The sequence below is a fragment of the Bombina bombina genome, chromosome 6, assembly GCF_027579735.1.
Source record: "Bombina bombina isolate aBomBom1 chromosome 6, aBomBom1.pri, whole genome shotgun sequence".
NCBI classification, from domain to species: Eukaryota; Metazoa; Chordata; class Amphibia; order Anura; family Bombinatoridae; genus Bombina; species Bombina bombina.
Genome location: NC_069504.1, coordinates 797,423,892 through 797,442,478, shown reverse-complemented (window position 1 = coordinate 797,442,478; position 18,587 = coordinate 797,423,892). Strand labels below are relative to the sequence as shown.

The 18,587-nt window shown below is 38.3% G+C and overlaps 1 protein-coding gene across 1 annotated transcript; it reads right to left on the bottom strand.

Moving 5' to 3' along the window:
• Nucleotides 1–8,485: 8,485 nt before the first annotated feature.
• NEFM (neurofilament medium chain) lies at nt 8,486–15,864 on the bottom strand. The gene is made up of 3 exons (XM_053718115.1): nt 14,787–15,864; nt 13,660–13,784; nt 8,486–10,708 (listed from the first exon to the last, which is right to left on the bottom strand). The coding sequence occupies exons 1-3, from the start codon at nt 15,822–15,824 to the stop codon at nt 9,058–9,060; spliced, it is 2,814 nt and encodes a 937-aa protein (XP_053574090.1). The 5' UTR covers nt 15,825–15,864; the 3' UTR covers nt 8,486–9,057.
• Nucleotides 15,865–18,587: the final 2,723 nt, after the last annotated feature.

The following is an 18,587-nucleotide window of genomic DNA, read 5'->3' as shown; positions in this document are numbered from 1 at the left end:
GATGAAGATTGAAGATGCCGCATGGAAGAAGACTTCTATTGGATGGAAGACTTCTTCAGCGCCCCTTGGATGATGACTTCGGCCGCTGCGGATGTCCTCTTCTGTTCCATCGTTGGTCGGCTGGCTGAAGACGACTCAAGGTAGGGAGATCTTCAGGGGGTTAGTGTTAGGTTTTTTAAGGGGGGTTTGGGTGGGTTGGAGTAGGGGTATGTGTGTGGTGGGTTTTAATGTTGGGGGGGGTTGTATTTTTTTTAACATGCAAAAGAGCTGCTTACTTAGGGGCTGGTAAAAGAGCTGTTAACTTTTGTAATTTAGAATAGGGTAGGGCATTTTTTTATTTTGGGGGCTTTGTTATTTTATTAGGGGGCTTAGATTAGGTGTAATTAGCTTAAAAATCTTGTAATATTTTTTTATTTTTTGTAACTTATTTATTTTTATTTTTTGTACTTTAATTAGTTTATTTAATTGTATTTAATTGTAGGCAATTGTAGTTAATTAATTTAATTTATTTAATGATAGTGTAGTGTTAGGTTTAATTGTAACTTGGGTTAGGATTCATTTCACAGCTAATTTTGTATTTCTTTTAGCTAGGTAGTTATTAAATAGTTAATAACTATTTAATAACTTTTGTACCTAGTTAAAAGAAATTCAAAGTTACCTGTAAAATAAATATTAATCCTAAAATAGCTACAATGTATTTATTAATTACATTGTAGCTATCTTAGGGTTTATTTTACAGTTAAGTATTTAGTTTTAAATAGGAATAATTAATTTAATAAGAGTAATATTTATTTAGATATATTTAATTAATATTTAAGTTAGGGGGGTGTTAGGGTTAGTGTTAGACTTAGGTTTAGGGGTTAATAATTTTATTATAGGTTGCGGCTGTGTAGGGGGAGCAGGATAGAGGTTGATAAATGTATTATAGGTGGCGACGGGGGGGCAGATTAGGGGTTAATAAGTTTAATATAGGTGGCAGCGGTGTCCGGGAGCGGCGGTTTAGGGGTTAAACAATTTATTTATTTGCGGCGGTGTCCGGGATCTGCAGGATAGGGGTTAATAAATTTATTATAGGTGGCGGCGGTATAGGGGGGGCAGGATAGGGGTTAATAGGTATTATGTAGGTGGCGGCGGGGTCCGGGAGCGGCGGTTTAGGGGTTAATACATTTATTATAGTTGCGGCGGGGTCTAGGAGCAGTGGTTTAGGCGTTAATAACTTTATTTAGTTGTGGGCGGCTCCGGGGACGCCGGTATAGGGGGTAGAACAGTATAGTATAGTGTGGGTGCTTAGTGACAGCTTGTCAATAAAGCTGGGAAAAAGCAGAAGAGCAGCGAGATCGGATGAGTGATAACTATCACAGTCCGCTGCTCATCGCCCCGTACTTGGTGCGCTGCTTTTTGACAGCTTTTTTGATAACTTTGGCAAACGTATTCAGGTCCGCGGCGGCGATGTGAGGCGAGCGTATTGGGGCCGGCGAAGGCAGGTAAGTAGACAGCTTGATAACTAGAGGCCTTTCTGTTAATCCAATAAACCTAATTTCACTACTGAAATATTACTGTGTCCTTCAGTTATTGATAGATCAAAATTAAACTGCTGATCCAAATACCCACAATTTATAAATGAAAATCATGGAAACTGTCAGGGGTGCCTAAACTTTTGCATACAACTGTATATATATATACACACACATATTTAGACATGTGTATGTATGTACATACAGTATATGCTAGAATTCCTTTTTGTCAAACACCTTATACCATGTACCTATGACTCTTTATAACTTTTTTATATCTTTTTTTAAAATATTTTTTAGCAGATAGTGTTTATATGAGTGTAACTATACTTTTAAATGTATTTATGTTATGTTTTATGCATGGTTTTTAATTTACTACCTTTACGCAAGTTCCTCAGTCACGCTAATCAAACAAGCTGGAGTGAACACATTTACTTTTAACTTGTAATATGCGCGCTATTTCTGACGCGTGCAAAAAGCCGAAAAAAATTATATCACTTGTGTACAAAACTGAGTGCCCCACTTGTAATCTAGCCCTTGGCTCGATTTATCAAGTCTTTCTTCCTCCTTTAACTGCAGGTTTGCACAAGAGGACCTGCACTCAGGATTTATCAAGCAGCGGCCATAGCATGCTTAGCTGCCCTGTTCTCCACCTCTTAGGTGGAGAATTGGAATCTCCCCGGGCTCGTTCGACCGTGGAGATTGATAGTTCCTGCCTGAGTGTGACTGGCTGTGCATGGGCAGGGGGCAGGGTTGCACACGAGCGCACAGGAGCGCTCATGTGCAATGGTAAATGTGTACGCCCCTGTTCGCCACGAGATGATAAATGAAGCCGTATGTATTTTAATGTATCTGCAAGGGTTTCTATTAAATCAATACTGCAAATAGATATAATAACTGGTTATCATCATCTGAGTAAAGTGAAGTTTTACTTTTTACCTAACCTCTAACAAAGGCAAACTTAAAGAGACACTCAAGTCAAAATTAAACTTTAAGCTTCAGATACAGCATGTGATTTTAAACAACTTTCTAATTTACTTCCATTAACAAAATGTTGCACAATCTTTTATATTTACACTTTTTGAGTCCCCAGCTCCTACTGAGCATGTGCAAGAATTCACAGAACATACGTATATGCATTTGTGATTGGCTGATGGCTGTCACATGATACAAGAGGAGTGGAAATAGAATAAAAATCTACTACTTATTTAAAGTGCAGACTAAGGGGACGATTTAACAGGGCCGAATGGCCCTGAATGTTACTGTTTCCATGCGGAAAAAAAAGAGTTAAGAAGCAGCGGTCTTAAGTTTCAGCATTTAGATGAATCTATTATCAAATGTATCTTTCTTGGTATGCTTGCTGAAGGAGCAGCAATGCACTTCTGGGAGTTAGCTGAACACATCGGTAAGCCAATGACAAAAGGCATATACCTGTATATATATGCAGCCACCAATAAGCAGCTAGCTCCCAACTCTTGAGCCTACCCAGGAATGCTTTTTAACAAAGGATACCAGTACAACTAATCAAATTATATAATAATAATAAGAAGTAAATTGGAAAGTTTAAAAATGTATGCTATATCTGAATCATGAAGAAAAAATTCTGGGTTTCATATCCCTTTAAGGCATGTGCACATTACTGAGCCAATCTCAGTATGCTCTCTATCTAAATCATGAAGGAAAAATGTTGGGTTTCCTCTCTCTTTAAGGCATGTGCTTATTACTGAACCAATCTCAGTAGGCTCTTTATCTGAATCATGAAGGAAAAATGTTGGGTTCCCTGTCCCTTTAAGGCATGTGCACATTACTGAGCCAATCTCAGTATGCTCTCTATTTGAATCATGAAGGGAAAATGTTGGGTTCCCTGTCCCTTTAAGGCATGTGCTCATTACTGAGCCAATCTCAGTATGCTCTTATAGAAAGGAGCTATGTTTCACCAATCAAATCAACCAACCAAAAGAAAAAAGGTATATTTGAAATAGAAATATATTGGAAAGTTTAACAAAATCTATTCTCAATCTGCATCATAAAAGTTTCATTTTGACACCCTTTCCCCTTTAAGAGTATTTTCCATTGTGCCGCACTTACAGTGGATATGATTCAGAAAGTAAATATGCACACAGCTTTTACAATTCCATTTAAAATATCAGCAAGGCTTATTCTAAACTAGGCATGCCATAACCAACTATTTAGGAAGGTAAACATTTCAAATGCAAATTTCTTATGCCTCTACAAAGACTGTAGAAGACCATGATTTTTTATTTTTTTTGCTAAACAGATATTTTATATACAGTGGGGCAAAAAAGTATTTAGTCAGCCACCAATTGTGCAAGTTCTCCCACTTAACCTCAACTATGAGAGACAAAATGTGGAAACAAATCCAGACAATCACATTGTCTGATTTGAAAAGAATTTATTTTCAAATTATGGTGGAAAATAAGTATTTGGTCACCTACAAACAAGCAAGATTTCTGGCTCTCACAGACCTGTATCTTCTTCGTTAGGAGGCTCCTCTGTCCTCCACTCATTACCTGTATTAATGACACCTGTTTGAACTTGTTATCAGTATAAAAGACACCTGTCCACAACCTCAAACAGTCACACTCCAAACTCCACTATGGTGAAGACCAAAGAGCTGTCGAAGGACACCAGAAACAAAATTGTAGACCTGCATCAGGCTGGGTAGACTGAATCTGCAATAGGCAAGTAGCTTGGTGTGAAGAAATCAACTGTGGGAGCAATAATTAGAAAATGGAAGACATACAAGACCACTGATAATCTCCCTCGATCTGGGGCTCCACGCAAGATCTCACCCCGTGGGGTCAAAATGATCACAAGAACAGTGAGCAAACATCCCAGAACAACACGGGGGGACCTAGTGAATGACCTGCAGAGAGCTGGGACCAATGTAACAAAGGCTACCATCAGTAACACACTACGCCGTCAGGGACTCAGATCCTGCAGTGTCAGACGTGTCCCCCTGCTTAAGCCAGTACATGTCCGGGCCCATCTGAAGTATGTTAGAGAGCATTTGGATGATCCAGAAGCGTTTTGGGAGAATGTCATATGGTCAGATGAAACCAAAGTAGAACTGTTTGGTAGAAACACAACTCGTCGTGTTTGGAGGAGAGAGAATGCTGAGTTGCAACCAAAGAACACCATACCAACTGTGAAGCATGGGGGTGGCAACATCATGCTTTGGGCTGTTTCTCTGCAAAGGGAACAGGACAACTGATCCGTGTACATGAAAGAATGAATGGGGCCATGTATTGTGAGATTTTGAGGGTAAACCTCCTTCCATCAGCAAGGGCATTGAAGATGAAACATGTCTGGGTCTTTCAGAATGACAATGATCCCAAACACACCGCCCAGGCAACGAAGGAGTGGCTTTGTGAGAAACATTTCAAGGTCCTGGAGTGGCCTAGCCAGTCTCCAGATCTCAACCCCATAGAAAACCTTTGGAGGGAGTTGAAAGTCCGTGTTGCCCAGCGACAGCCCCAAAACATCACTGCTCTAGAGGAGATCTGCATGCAGGAATGGGCCAACATACTAGCAACAGTGTGTGACAACCTTATGAAGACTTACAGAAAACGTTTGACCTCTGTCATTGCCAACAAAGGATATATAACAAAGTATTGAGATGAACTTTTGATATTGACCAAATACTTATTTTCCACCATAATTTTAAAATAAATTCTTTCCAAATCAGACAATGTGATTGTCTGGATTTGTTTCCACATTTTGTCTCTCATAGTTGAGGTATACCTATGATGAAAATTACAGGCCTCTCTCATCTTCTTAAGTGGGAGAACGTGACAATTGGTGGCTGACTAAATACTTTTTTGCCCCACTGTATATATATTGGTTGCACATAAACGGCCAGATTACAAGTGGAGCGCAGACAATTGCGCCCAATTGATAAGGGGTTTAATGCCGGTGTTTGCGCTCATTGGGCTTACCGCAGGTATTACAAGTTGAAAATAAACACGATCCCTTGAGCACAATCGCAAATTACGCTAGAATGATTACCACAACTTCAGAGCTCTGGTTAACTGTTTTGTGCAAAATAAAAGTTGCATATAACAAAAATAGATTACAAAGTACAGTTACACTCATAATAACACCATCTAAGTAATTATTAAAAAAAATATTGCACAAAAAAAGTTATAAAGACAAAGATATGAGATCTCAGGTGTTAGAAAAAAAAAGGCAGCCAAAGGGCTTTAACTTAGACATACATACATATACATGTCTAAAGATGTATATAGATATGTCTATATATGTGTACATATGTATTTATATGTTTATATTTATATCTATATTTACAGACATATATACTCATATGAACACATAAATACATATTTACACATATAGGGGTTTATTTATTAATGTGCGAGCAGACATAATATGATGTAGCGTATCATGTCCGCCGCACATCTATAAATGCAGACAGTGTAAGCTGTCGGCATTTATCATTGCACCAGCAGTTCTGGTTAACTGCTGGTGCAATGCCGCCCCCTGCAGGTTCACGGCCAATTGGCCGCTAGCAGGGGTGTCAATCAACCCGGTTTGGGTTGATTTCTGTCCGCCGCCTCAGAGCAAGCGGACAGGTTACGAAGCAGCGGTCTTTAGACCGCTGCTTCATAACTTCTGTTTCCAGCGAGCCTGAAGACTCAACGGAAACACGGGGCATCAAGCTCCGTACGGAGCTTGATAAATTGACGCCATAGACAAATATACAAGTGCATTGGAGCCCTTTGCAGTTAAAGGTACACGAAACCCAATTTTTTTTTTATTTAATGATTCAGATAGAGCAGGCAATTTTAAGCAACTTTCTAATTTACTCCTTTTATCAATTTGTCTTCTTCCTCATGCCATCTTTATTTAACAAGCAGGAATATAAACCTTAGGAGGCGGGCCAGTTTGGTTCAAAACCTGGGTTATGCTTGCTTACTGGTTTGCTAAATGTAGCCACCAATAAGCAAGGGCTATCCAGGGTGCTGAACCTAAAATTGGCCGGCTCCAGAGCTTTACACTCCTGCTTTTTAAATAAAGATAGCAAGGGAACAAAGAAAAAATCATAATAGGAGTACATTAGAAAGTTGCTAAAAATCGCATACTCTCTGAATAAAGCATATTTATGCAATATAATTTTTTAATAAAAGGTTTTAACTATGTATTTACTGTAAATGTTTGACATTCCAATGTTCTGCACATAGCAGAATATGTTCTTAGAATTTCTAGATAGTTATTCCTATATATAATATATATATATATATATATGTATAGATATATATTTTACCAACAAAAATCATATATATGTAGAAATATTTATATATGAATAAATAGAACATATGTTATTTAAAGAACATTGGAATGTAAAATGTTGGGTTAGCACAAATGAGAATATGCGATCGGGTTAGCACGAGAACAAAAACAGTTTACTTTTAACTCGTAAGAGCAAAAAGCTTTGTTTTAGCGCAATTAACGTTACAGCTGAAAAGTTAAAAGGGACATGAAACCCAACATTTTTTTTTCATGAATCAGAATACAATTTATACAACTTTTCAATTTACTTCTATTATTTAATTTGCTTCCTTCTCTTATCCTTTGCTGAAAGGTTTATCTTTGCAAACTTCGGAGCAGCAGAGAACCAAGGTTCTAGCTGTTGATTGGTGGCCGCATATATATATTGATTATGATTGGCCCACCCATGTGTTCAGTTAGAAACCATTAGTGCATTGCTGCTCCTTCAACAAATGATACCAAGAGAATGAGATAAATTAGATAATAGAAGTAAATTAGAAAGTTGCTTAAAATTGTATTCTCTATGTGAATCAAGAAAGAAAAAATGTGGGTTTCATTATTATTATTATCATCATTTATTTGTAAAGCAACGCCAAATTCCGTAGCTGCCAAATTCCTTCCCTTTAATTTGCGCTCCACTTGTAATCTGGCCCAAAATAGGGTATTTTTAAAAGTATGTTAGTATTTTGAAAAATTTATATTTCTGTCTTAAATAAAACCAGTTTTTTTAGAGCTGTAAATACAAGCCCATGTCCACCAGTAGAGCTGCGGGCATTGTCCTTAAAGGGACAGTATACTATAAAATTGTTTTCCCTTAATGTGTTTCCAATTACTTTTTTTACCAGCTGCAGAGTATAAAATGTATGAGATTTGCTTTTTAAGGCTTATTTGTGTATATGAATTAGCTGATTTTGTGTTTTGAAGCCACAACCTAATAACATGGGTTGAGCTTGTAGGTATAATCTGATCTCATTAGTTTATCACATTGTGTACATATACATGCTTCTTTATCTTATATATGTCCATAAACCAATCACCAATACTTGGAGAGAAAAATGGAAAATTAAGATCTTATTACCTTATCTCTTCTGGGAGTGTAATTTCTTCTACTGGCTGTGTTTACACAGCTTGGCCTTAAGGCCAAAAACTTTCAGGATAGGTGGGGATACCACAGGCTAAATAAACTAATTCAAATGCCAATATAAGGGTAATGGAAATACTTGTAAACAATTTAATACACTCCAGCAGGTAAAGCGGATCATTGGGAACAAATCAAGGGGAGATTTTTTTTAGTAAACTGTCCCTTTAACAAATAATGAGCTTTCTGTTCCTAGAGTTGAGTCCCTAAAAACATGCAATTCTTGTTAGTTTTTAATATTACTTTAAACAGGTTTATTTTACCCTTTTTTCTTTATCCAAAAAATATTTCTAACATTTATTTACTGTTCTTTCATATGTTTGATAGAATATCCATATGTTTAATATCCCTTTAATTAATTATGTTATAACTTTAATAGTAAAAGGTTACAAATTAAACTAATTATTGCATTCCTCAAGTTAAAAACCAATATGGCCTTCTTCCATTCTTTCCATTGTTATAGTAGAAGTTTACGTTTTTACAGTTTGCTTCACTATATAAGAAAACAATGACAAACTCAACAGGAGATATTCCCAATACTTTTATTGAGTAAGGTTTGCTTTTACATAAATCGACAGCAGGTTGTGATACGTCACCCTGGTTCTCCCATGACCTGCAGTCTATTAATTGCACCAGTGAGGTAAACATAAGGATAGTTTTCATTTATTAAGGCGATAAAACTTCCGTTTCACACTGTCCTTCCCCTTTTTTTTTGGCTCAGTTGGTTCTTTGCATAATTCAGCTCATGACCCTCCAGTGACCGGAACAGTAACTCTGACCATCAGAATTCCATGTCCGGAACATTAAACCTTACCCACAGCAACTTGGGAAACCCTCAAATATTTCCATCGTTGTACATTTCATGCAGCTGCTTGTTTAGTGTATGAATTCCCCAAGTTGTGTGGGAGAGGCATATCTGGAGCTTACATGCATTTGTCCCCCAAGTATTGCACGGAAAGTAAAATTACAGTGTCTGGTGCCCCCACCCACGAGAGAACCCCTTCTGCTAGAAGCCCAGTTGAAGCTGTCACTTTACATGCAGTTTATCTTATGGCTTATTCAGTCCTGCCGCTGGCTGGCAATGCTGATAAAGTTGTCTTACTTGTCCTCAGTAACTTCTTTAACCACTGCATGTGAAGTGACCTTCTCTACCTTCTTGGTAGATACCAGCTTCTCTTGGAAGCTCTCATCATGTTTCTCCACTTTCTGGGTGACTGTCACAGACTTGGTGATGTACTTTGTTCCATCCTCACCCTCACTAGTAGTTGTCTCCTCTTTCTTTGTAATGACTACAGTCTGCTGGCTCTTGGTGCTGTCCTTGTCTTCAGAAGGGCTTTCATCAAGACCATTGGTGACTACACCTTTGTCCTCACTCTCTTCCTTCTCTTCCGCCACATCTCCATTAACCACTGTGTCTTCCTTTTCATCATCCCTTGGGGTACTGGCTTCTTCTTCATCCTCCTCTTCTTTGGTTTCTTCTTTCTGTGAACCTACAGAAGCTGATTTGGCCACAACAATTGTCTCTTCTACACTTTTCTCCTCTGGTGACCCTGCTTTCTCTTCTGTTTCTTCATCGCCTTTGTCATCTCCAGCCCCCTCCTCTTCAGCAGCCTCTTCTTCAGCTTCTGCATTGTCATCCTCTCCTTTCTCCTCCTCTTCAACATTCTCATCCTCTCCTTTCTCCTCATCCTCTCCTTTCTCCTCTTCCTGCTGTTCTGTACTTTCAGCTACATCCCCCTCTTCCTCTCCTTTACCTCCTTCCTCTTCTTCTGTTTCTTTCTCTCCCTCTTCTACTTCCTCTGTAGCTATTGCCTCCCTTACTGAAGCCTTAACTCTCACAATCTTAGTTTCCACCATAAGCTCTTCTACCACTTCTTCTTGTGTCTCCTCTGCAGTTTCTACTTCTCCCTCTGCTTCCTCCTCTGCCTCTTCCTCCTCTTGTTCGCCCTCTCCTTCCTCTTTCTCTTCCTCTCCTTCCTCTTTCTCTTCCTCACCTTCCTCTTTGTCTCCCTTCTTATCAACCTCCTCTTCTGCCTCACCTTCTCCCTCCTCTGCTTCTACTTCTCCCTTCTCTGCTTCTTCCTTTTCTGCCTCTTGCTCATCTTCCTCTTCTGTTTTTTCACCCTCCTCCTCCTCTCCTTCTGCTTTTGTCTCCTCAACCTCTCCTGATTCCTCTCCTTCCTCTTTCTCCTCCTCTTTCACCTCTTCCTCTCCCTTGTCTTCCTCATCACCACCCTCTTCTTCTCCTTTCTCCCCTTCCTCTTCTACCTCTTCCTCATCTGCCTCCTTTTCGCCTTCTTCTTCTGCCTCTTCTTTCTCTTCCTGCTCATCTCCCCCTGCTTCCTCCTCCTCCCCCTCCCCTGGTGCAGCTGCTTGTACAGTGGACTTGACAGCAGCGACAATCTCTTCCTCAACTTGCTCTTCTTGTTGCTCTTCTGCTTGTTCCTCATCCTGTTCTTCTTCCTGCTCTTCGTCTACCTGTTCATCTCCATTCAAGAGTCCTGCAGCAAAATCTTCTGCCATAGCAGCCAGTACAGCCTCCATGTCTGACCTTTCATCTTCTACCTTGGTCTCTTCAATAATCTCCTCAACAAACTTATGCTGCACTTTCACCCTTGGGGGCTCAGACCTCACCTGATGCACCCGTGTAGTTGAAACAGTGATAGGCGTCTGTCTGTGAGTGATCAATGGTCCTGTGGGCACACTGGAGAATGTGCTGTATCGGGTTTCTTCTCCTTCCAGGAGCTTCCTACAGAAAGTGATAAAGTGGTTACTAATGGATTATGTGCATTTGTTATTTTAGTATAATAAATGGTTTTAAGAAATAACCCATGGCTAGAGGTCTTAATATTAAAAATGTAATGTGAACAATAATATTTCGAATTTTATAGAATGTGGGAGGTCTCAAATATGAATTAACTTTATTAGTAGAATGTTGGAAATTTCCTTGAGTTAAACTTACATTATTTATCTTTATTTAAAAAATGTAAAATAGTTTTCAGCATAGGCAACCATTAGATAGAGAAATATGGAGATCTATAAAGACCATGTTAACATATATTAAACCAACTGAATCATCAAAAATCTTTATATTTGATGACATGCATAAAAGGCTAAGCTTATTTAACCATGAGGAAATACTTATGCATATGCAATGCATTCTTAATTGCATGCACTTTACAGATCTCCATGATTATACGCCTTACAAGCAGATAAAAACTTCTTAGTAATCAGTTTAAACTGCGGGCACATCTCTATACACTATAGACAATATGCAACTTGATTCTCCTTATAGAGGCCTCTGCATTCATTTTAATGTAGTTTGCTGACCTTTGTTAACTAAGATTTTAATAAGAAAAATTGTATTCCCCAAGTCTAATACTGTTGCTTCAGTAAATCATCTACTCAGAATAACAGAGAAAAATGAAGAGCTTGTTTCACTGATTTTTTAGTGTATTTAAGCAATGCTTTTTTCTCATCAACTGATTTCCAAGTCTCTAGCAATGTTCTGGTTAATTTGGGGATCATGGTTCATAAAGTCTGTTTTTATAGGTACAAGATGTACTTCAAAGGCAAATCATTATCCTGTATCACTTTAATTTGAAATTATTCTCTCAGATCCCCCATCTGGGCATGGACATTAAGGTATTCTATGTATATATCTGTCAAAAAGTTCCCTAAATCAGGCCTTTGACATGCTATGGGATTATGGGATCTACTTTGGAATGTTTTATATTGATTTTTAGATTTGAGATTCTTGTAGGTTTTAGTAATGAGAACCTCAGCATGATTAGGTGTTATTAAGTTACCTGAACTCTTGTGTTATTCTTTTGCTTACATATGTCCTTGCTTTTATTTGTGCATATATTCATTGTTTTGAAACATATATTTCAATGGCAGATAAGAACCAAAAGGCCCATCAGGTTTGATTACATTTTCTATTGCAGTGTGAGCTTAACTATCTCTTAGGATATCCTTCCACTGTTATTCTTGTCAATTCATTGCTTAAAATGAATGATTATGATTGGTTAGGCTGTAGCTCCAGTACATGATGTTTACATTATGTTATGTCACGTTAAGCAGTAGTGTAATGTAAACCATAGCCCCATACTACAAAATATGCCAAGTGGCCTTTAGTCAGTTACAATAAAAAACTGCTCTAATGCGTTAGAGTAGTGATGGTTAACCTTGGCACCCCTGATGTTTCAGAACTATATTTCCCATGATGCTCAACTTGACTGCAGACTGCCTAAGCATCATGTGACATGTAGTTTCAAAACATATGGAGTGTTAAGGTTAGCCGTCACTGGTTTAGAGCATTTTATTATTGCACTATTACTTCCCTACACCTATGTGTTTTACATCTGCAAAGGGGTTAACACATAGATATTGTCAGCTCCGAAGCATAAACACACTGTCAATACAGACCTAAACACATCTGGTGTTTGGTGGGTACACACATATGCCTCTCCTTATTGGTTCAGCTCCAGACCAGTAGTGTATTACCACCATTCTGCACTTGCCATGTCTTCTATATTCATTTAAAAAAACTGATATGTGGGTTCATATATGCTTTTAAAACCTTTGTAGGAACATATCCTTTTAAAAGCTCATTGGGTATCTTTATCTTGTCTCTTCCGTTGTGGCAATTAGAAACTAATATAAACAAGCTCCTGCACAGATCAATCATATGTAGCATGTTGCAGGGTTCAGGATAAATATCCTGCAGCATACACTCCAGCCTCGTGGTACAGATGTAAATTACAAGAAATGTGGGTAAATAATCTTTAGATAGACAGATAGATAGATTGATAGATAGATGATAGATAGAATAGATAAATATATATATGCTGCATATACATATAATTGAGCTTTACATGTGAAAACATATTGCCTGACAAAGGGAGGACCCCAGTATCCTGAAAGCTTGCAGTTGTATTCCCTATTAATTAGCAATGAAATGTATATCCTGTAGATCAATTTTGTCATTTAAAGGAGTTTTGCTTTCATCTGAACACAAAATCAAATGTATGTCATATAACCCATCAGGGTAAACCAAGTGAATTCATTAAGTATTTAGTTATCTTAATTTTGTAGTGGGCACTATTTATTCATATCTATCCCTAGAACTTCCTACAGTATCCAAAATTCACTCAAAATTTAGAGAACATTCCAATTAGACATTTTCTGCTTTTTCTTATTGTTCTGATTCAGATCCCCCTCCCTACAATGAGTGAATCTGTACCACAGAATAATATGTAACATTTGTCTTGCTGTAATGTTATTTAAATTGTTAGTAAACCCAGGGCAGTTTTGGAAGCAAAGTCTGAATAATGCTGTATATGTCATCATTAGTACATTTATCTGCTTCTAACACAGTTTATATTTCTAGATTTTGTGCATTTCTTTCATTTGACTAACTGCAACACTGTGCTATATTGTGATTTTGTTTGAGACTAAAACAAATTGCATAATTCAATGCAAGCTATATAATAACAAATCAATTTATGAAGATAGATTTGCATTGCTATGCTTGTTCTGTTATGGGATAACCTTAGATTGCTTTTGCTTATACTGATTTTGATAGGCTAAGGCTGATTTTAGTTCCACTCCCAGGCTCTGGAATGTTAAAGGTTCCATCCTACTGGTATCAGCAGCCTCTGCAGTACTATTAATATTCAGCTGGCTCTGCCCTGGTACCTGTATGCAGCAATTTCTATATCCAGAGCCATCTTGACATTCAGCAGGTCCTGATACTCTCTCAAGTGACGGGACATTTCCCACTTTGTTCCTCTCAGCTCATTGTCCAGCTGTTGGATAGTTTCCTGTGTGACAAAAAAAATATCCATATAAATAAAGGTTATTTAACAGGGGGACACTTCAGAGTTAGGAGCGTGTGACCTGCAGTGACATTCAGCACTGCATAAGTCACTACAACAAAACAGCGTGTCATACTGCACCACACACCCAGCATCACCCCACCCCCTCTTAAATGAACCACATAACTATCTCAGTACTTCCACACAACCCACTGCGGCACCACCAACACATCGTCATCTCTACACCCTGTGTCACCCTGTGCCACACCCCCATGCACAACTCAATAATATGTGCTTTGTCACTGCACCACACCCTCCCTACACAGCAATACTGCGTTACACTTCCAAAGAGACCCTGCACCACACCCCCTACACAGCAATACCACACTGCACCACACACCCACATTGTTAACTGATGCTCCATTACACTTTTTAAGGCTACTGGCAAACTGCTGCACACACCCCATACACAACAAACGTGACCACAGAACTACAAATGCGCAGTGCACCCTTCTGACACACAATACAAACTAATCTAGGGTACGTTAGATACAGCAATGATGTAAATCACAGTTGGGCTTAGACCTGCAGGCAGGTCTTTGCATTCGAGTGAACAAGAAAGAGCCAAATTAATCATATATAATTTAGTTGGTTTTCCAAGATATACTAACATTTAACCTGTTACATCCATGCCTGATGATTGCTAAACAGACTTTCCAGGGAAAGCTCCACTCTGCATAAGAATAAACATCTTTCATACTGCCAACAAATGACATATCAGTTCCTAAACAAGTCCTGAATTCTAAGCTACAGCAACATCGTCCACTTAAACAGTATTCTACAAATCATTCCCACCATACCATAAAATAACTGTCATATACCACGAGTTGAATTTACAAAAGAGACTTTAAACTCAATATAACACAATAAATCAAATCTTACTAACCCAAAATGCAAATACTTCCATCCTTGCAACGATTGTATTCTATATAGTTTAAAGTCTCTTACCTGGTAACTTGTTAAGTCATGGTTGTGTCGCTCCTCTATGTCATTAAGTTGCCTCTCTAGTGAATCTTTGGTGCCCCTGACAGATTCAAGCTCCACGGACTTGCTATGCAATTGCCTCCTGTATTCTGATATCTCATCCTTAGCTGACTTTATGGCCTCTTTGTTCTGCTCTGCTGCCTCGGTGAGTTTGGCATATCTGGTTTTGAAGACTTCCTCTGTTTGGACCATGTTGTGGTTGGAGTGACCCTCTAGCTGGGAACGAATTTCCCTCAGGGCAGAGGCCAGGTCTGTTTTCTGGAAATCTTTCCTCTCCACCGTGATATGTGAGGCCTGGATCTGTGCCAACAGCTCGTTAACTTCCTCTTCATGATTACCTTTGAGGAAGGCCACCTCTTCTTGTAAAGACATCACCTTCTTGTCCAGCTCCACCCTTATCAAGGATGTGTCCTCCATGTCTTTCTTCATTGCCCGGATGGCAGCTTCTGTCTCATCTCTGATTCGAGCTTCCTCTTCATATCTCTCCTTCAGCCTCTGAATGTCCTCCTCTAAGTGTTCTGAGTCCAGTATCCTCTGAGCCTTTTCGTGACCGATGAGCTCAAGGTTGGAACGCAGCTCCCTCAATTCCTGCTCGTAGACATCACTCAATTGGGAGTGACCGCTCTGTTTTTGTCTAAGGGCCTGAATCTCAGCTTCAATCTCTTTGTTCTGCTGCTCCAGGTAATGCACTTTCTCAATGTAACCAGCAAAACGATCATTAAGCCCTTGTAGCTGTTCTTTCTCACTTGATCTTACTTGCTTGAGGTCCCCATTGTAGCCAGAGGACTGACTAATATCCAGGCTGTCACTAGAGCTGAACCCTCTGGGAACAGCCAGGTTGCTCCTCTTATAGGAGGAGGAGATGGTGCTGGGGGTACTTCTGGACCAGCTTTGGGATCTAAACCCACTGGACGGAGAGCTGCTTGTCCGTCCATAGCTGGTTCTAGTCTCTGCCATCCTCCTATAAGAGGGGCTGCCTATAGTTTCCAGAGTGTAGCTCATCCTGGAAGACTTTCAGATGTGCGTGGCTCACAGCGCAGCTTCTGAGCTCTCTCATCCTTTATATAGCCCGGGCAGATCTGCTAACACGGCAGTAACTGGCACAATGTTACCTGATTGATCTGCACTGGGATGGGAGGGGTTACTGTCTGCTCTCCACGTGGGATGACTTTCCCTTGTTAAGTGATGTGCCCACCCCTCCCCCCCTTTCAGTGCTCTCCCTACAGCTGACACGGCAGGAGCTGGAACAGAGATGCAGTGTACTTGCCCCGTCCAGATTATCCGAATAGTCTTGTTTCTGGTGTGTCTACATTTTCCTTTAGATCATTTGTATACCCTAAACCGTTATATGTTAGCTACATGAAACGTGCTTTATGTACATTGTGACTAGGTACAGTGTGTTTACTTTGTGGAGTATATGTTCTGCCAAATGTTATTCCCTTTGCATATATTATTTGATAATAGTATATAACTGCATACTGAGCAGTACTCGCTCTCACTGTTTTTTATTTTATTTTATAATTGATTTGATTGTTTACTGAAGCTCCAAGTTGTACAATATTCCCCTTGCATTTAAACCAAGTGAGCCCAAGCCCTTATACATTTTGGCTTCTGTTTAGTCATTAATATGCTATACTTGCTATACGTGTTCTGGTTTAACATGGGTATTTACTGCAGTGGCATACAATGTGCATGATCAATATAAATATTTCCAGTCCCTGTGTGGGTGTATCTGTCCCTGCAAAGACGTTGCACATATGTGCATCATTGATTTTACACATCAGCATTTTATTTTAGTGTAATGCAGAGCTTATTATATATATATATATATATATATATATATATATATATATATATATATATATATATATATATATATATATATATATATATATATATATATATATATATATATATGTTTGCTCATGTTGTGAGCTGATAGAATTCATCATGAAGTGGGACAGTTCCTTTATATCAGCAGTTCAGCACCTTTTGGAGAGGGACAGCTCCTGTGCATTAGCACCATGGATAGGGACAGCTGTTATTTGCCTTCTGGTTTCGGAATAATGAGGTCAATTACAATTCGGTAGAAAAGTTTATCTAATAATTTTCAATAGAAAACCACAATTACAGTCTATAGGGATTTTAGTAAATAAATCATTAAATAAGCTTGTGATCGACCCCAATATAAGCAGGTTTCTACTTTACACGTTTATGGCAGGGACTGTGCTTCATGTTTTTGCCTTTTATCTCTGATTTTACCTAGGTGTATTTGACATCTTTCTACAGTTCTACAGCAGCACGTTGTTCTGTGTCAGTTGTTTGCAGAGGGAGATGTCAGATGTTTTAAAAAGATCCTGTGTTCTCTTCAAAGACATTAATTGTCATGAATAGTTTTCGTGTACACTCTTTTCCTCTCCACTCTTAACACTACATATCATGGGGCATGTGACACGGCCCACATATAAACAATGTTCTTATACCACCTATGTGTCACACTTGATTGTGTGTAATGAATTATACTGTCCAGGATCAATTTTAAGAGATTAAACACACATATAGAAATATTGATTCTCTATATGGTGGCTGCATTATTCATCTGCATTGAGAGCTCTGCTGTTTTTTCATAGCTGGATTGTGCTAGAGGGGAAAACTCTGCATACAAAAGTCACACGTTGCTGAACATAGAGCAAACTGACATATACATATTGCTGTGTGTGTCTATATACATATAAATATACACACAACTTTGCTTTTACACACAGTTCTGGACAGAGAACTCTGAAAATTGGAAAACCTTTATTAATATATATATATATATATATATATATATATATACTGTATATATACAGTATATATAAATATATATATATATATAGTACTGATATTTGTTGTGCCTAAAGTAACAAGTATGCTGTTAAGAAAAAAACAAACACATTCCACTCTATCTCACAGAGCTACCCTGTTTAAAAATTAAAAACTTTCATACTGCAGCTGTGTGTATATAGTATATATATATATATATATATATATATATATATATATATATATATATATATATATATATATATATATATATATATATATATATATATATATATATCTATGTATAAATATATATATATATATATATATATATATTACAGCATGGATAGTCACAAAGTAAACCTAGAAAATAAAGGGAAATCCAAAAAAGTATACTGTTTATTTATTAATCTACTTAATGGGACAATAAAGCCAAAATTAAAGTGATAGTGCAGCAATTTTAAAAACATTTCCTTATGACTTCTGTTATCTAATTTACTTCCTTCTTTTTATATCCTTTGTTAAAAAGCATACTTAGGTAACCTAAGCAGCAGCAGCAACTAGGGTTGCCACCTGTCCCTTAAAATACAGAACACTTATAAGTTACACATGCTGCAGGGTGTGCAGGGAGGAATATGGATAGTGCTGTCCAGAAACACAATACATGTTCCTCCCTGCACACCCTGCAGCATGTGTAACTCATAAGTGTCCAGGAAAACATGGCTGAGGTGGCAACCCTAGCAGCAACCCTCTACTTGGAACTAGCTGTTGATTGGGTGGCTGCACATTTATCTCTTGTCATTGGGTCACCTGATATGTTAAACTATAGCTACCAGCAGTGCTTTGCTGCTGCTTCAACAAATGATACCAAGAAAATGAAGCAAATTTGATAATAGAAGTAAATTGAGTAAAAGTTGTTTAATTTTGACTCATGGAAGAAAAAAAAATGGGTTTCATATC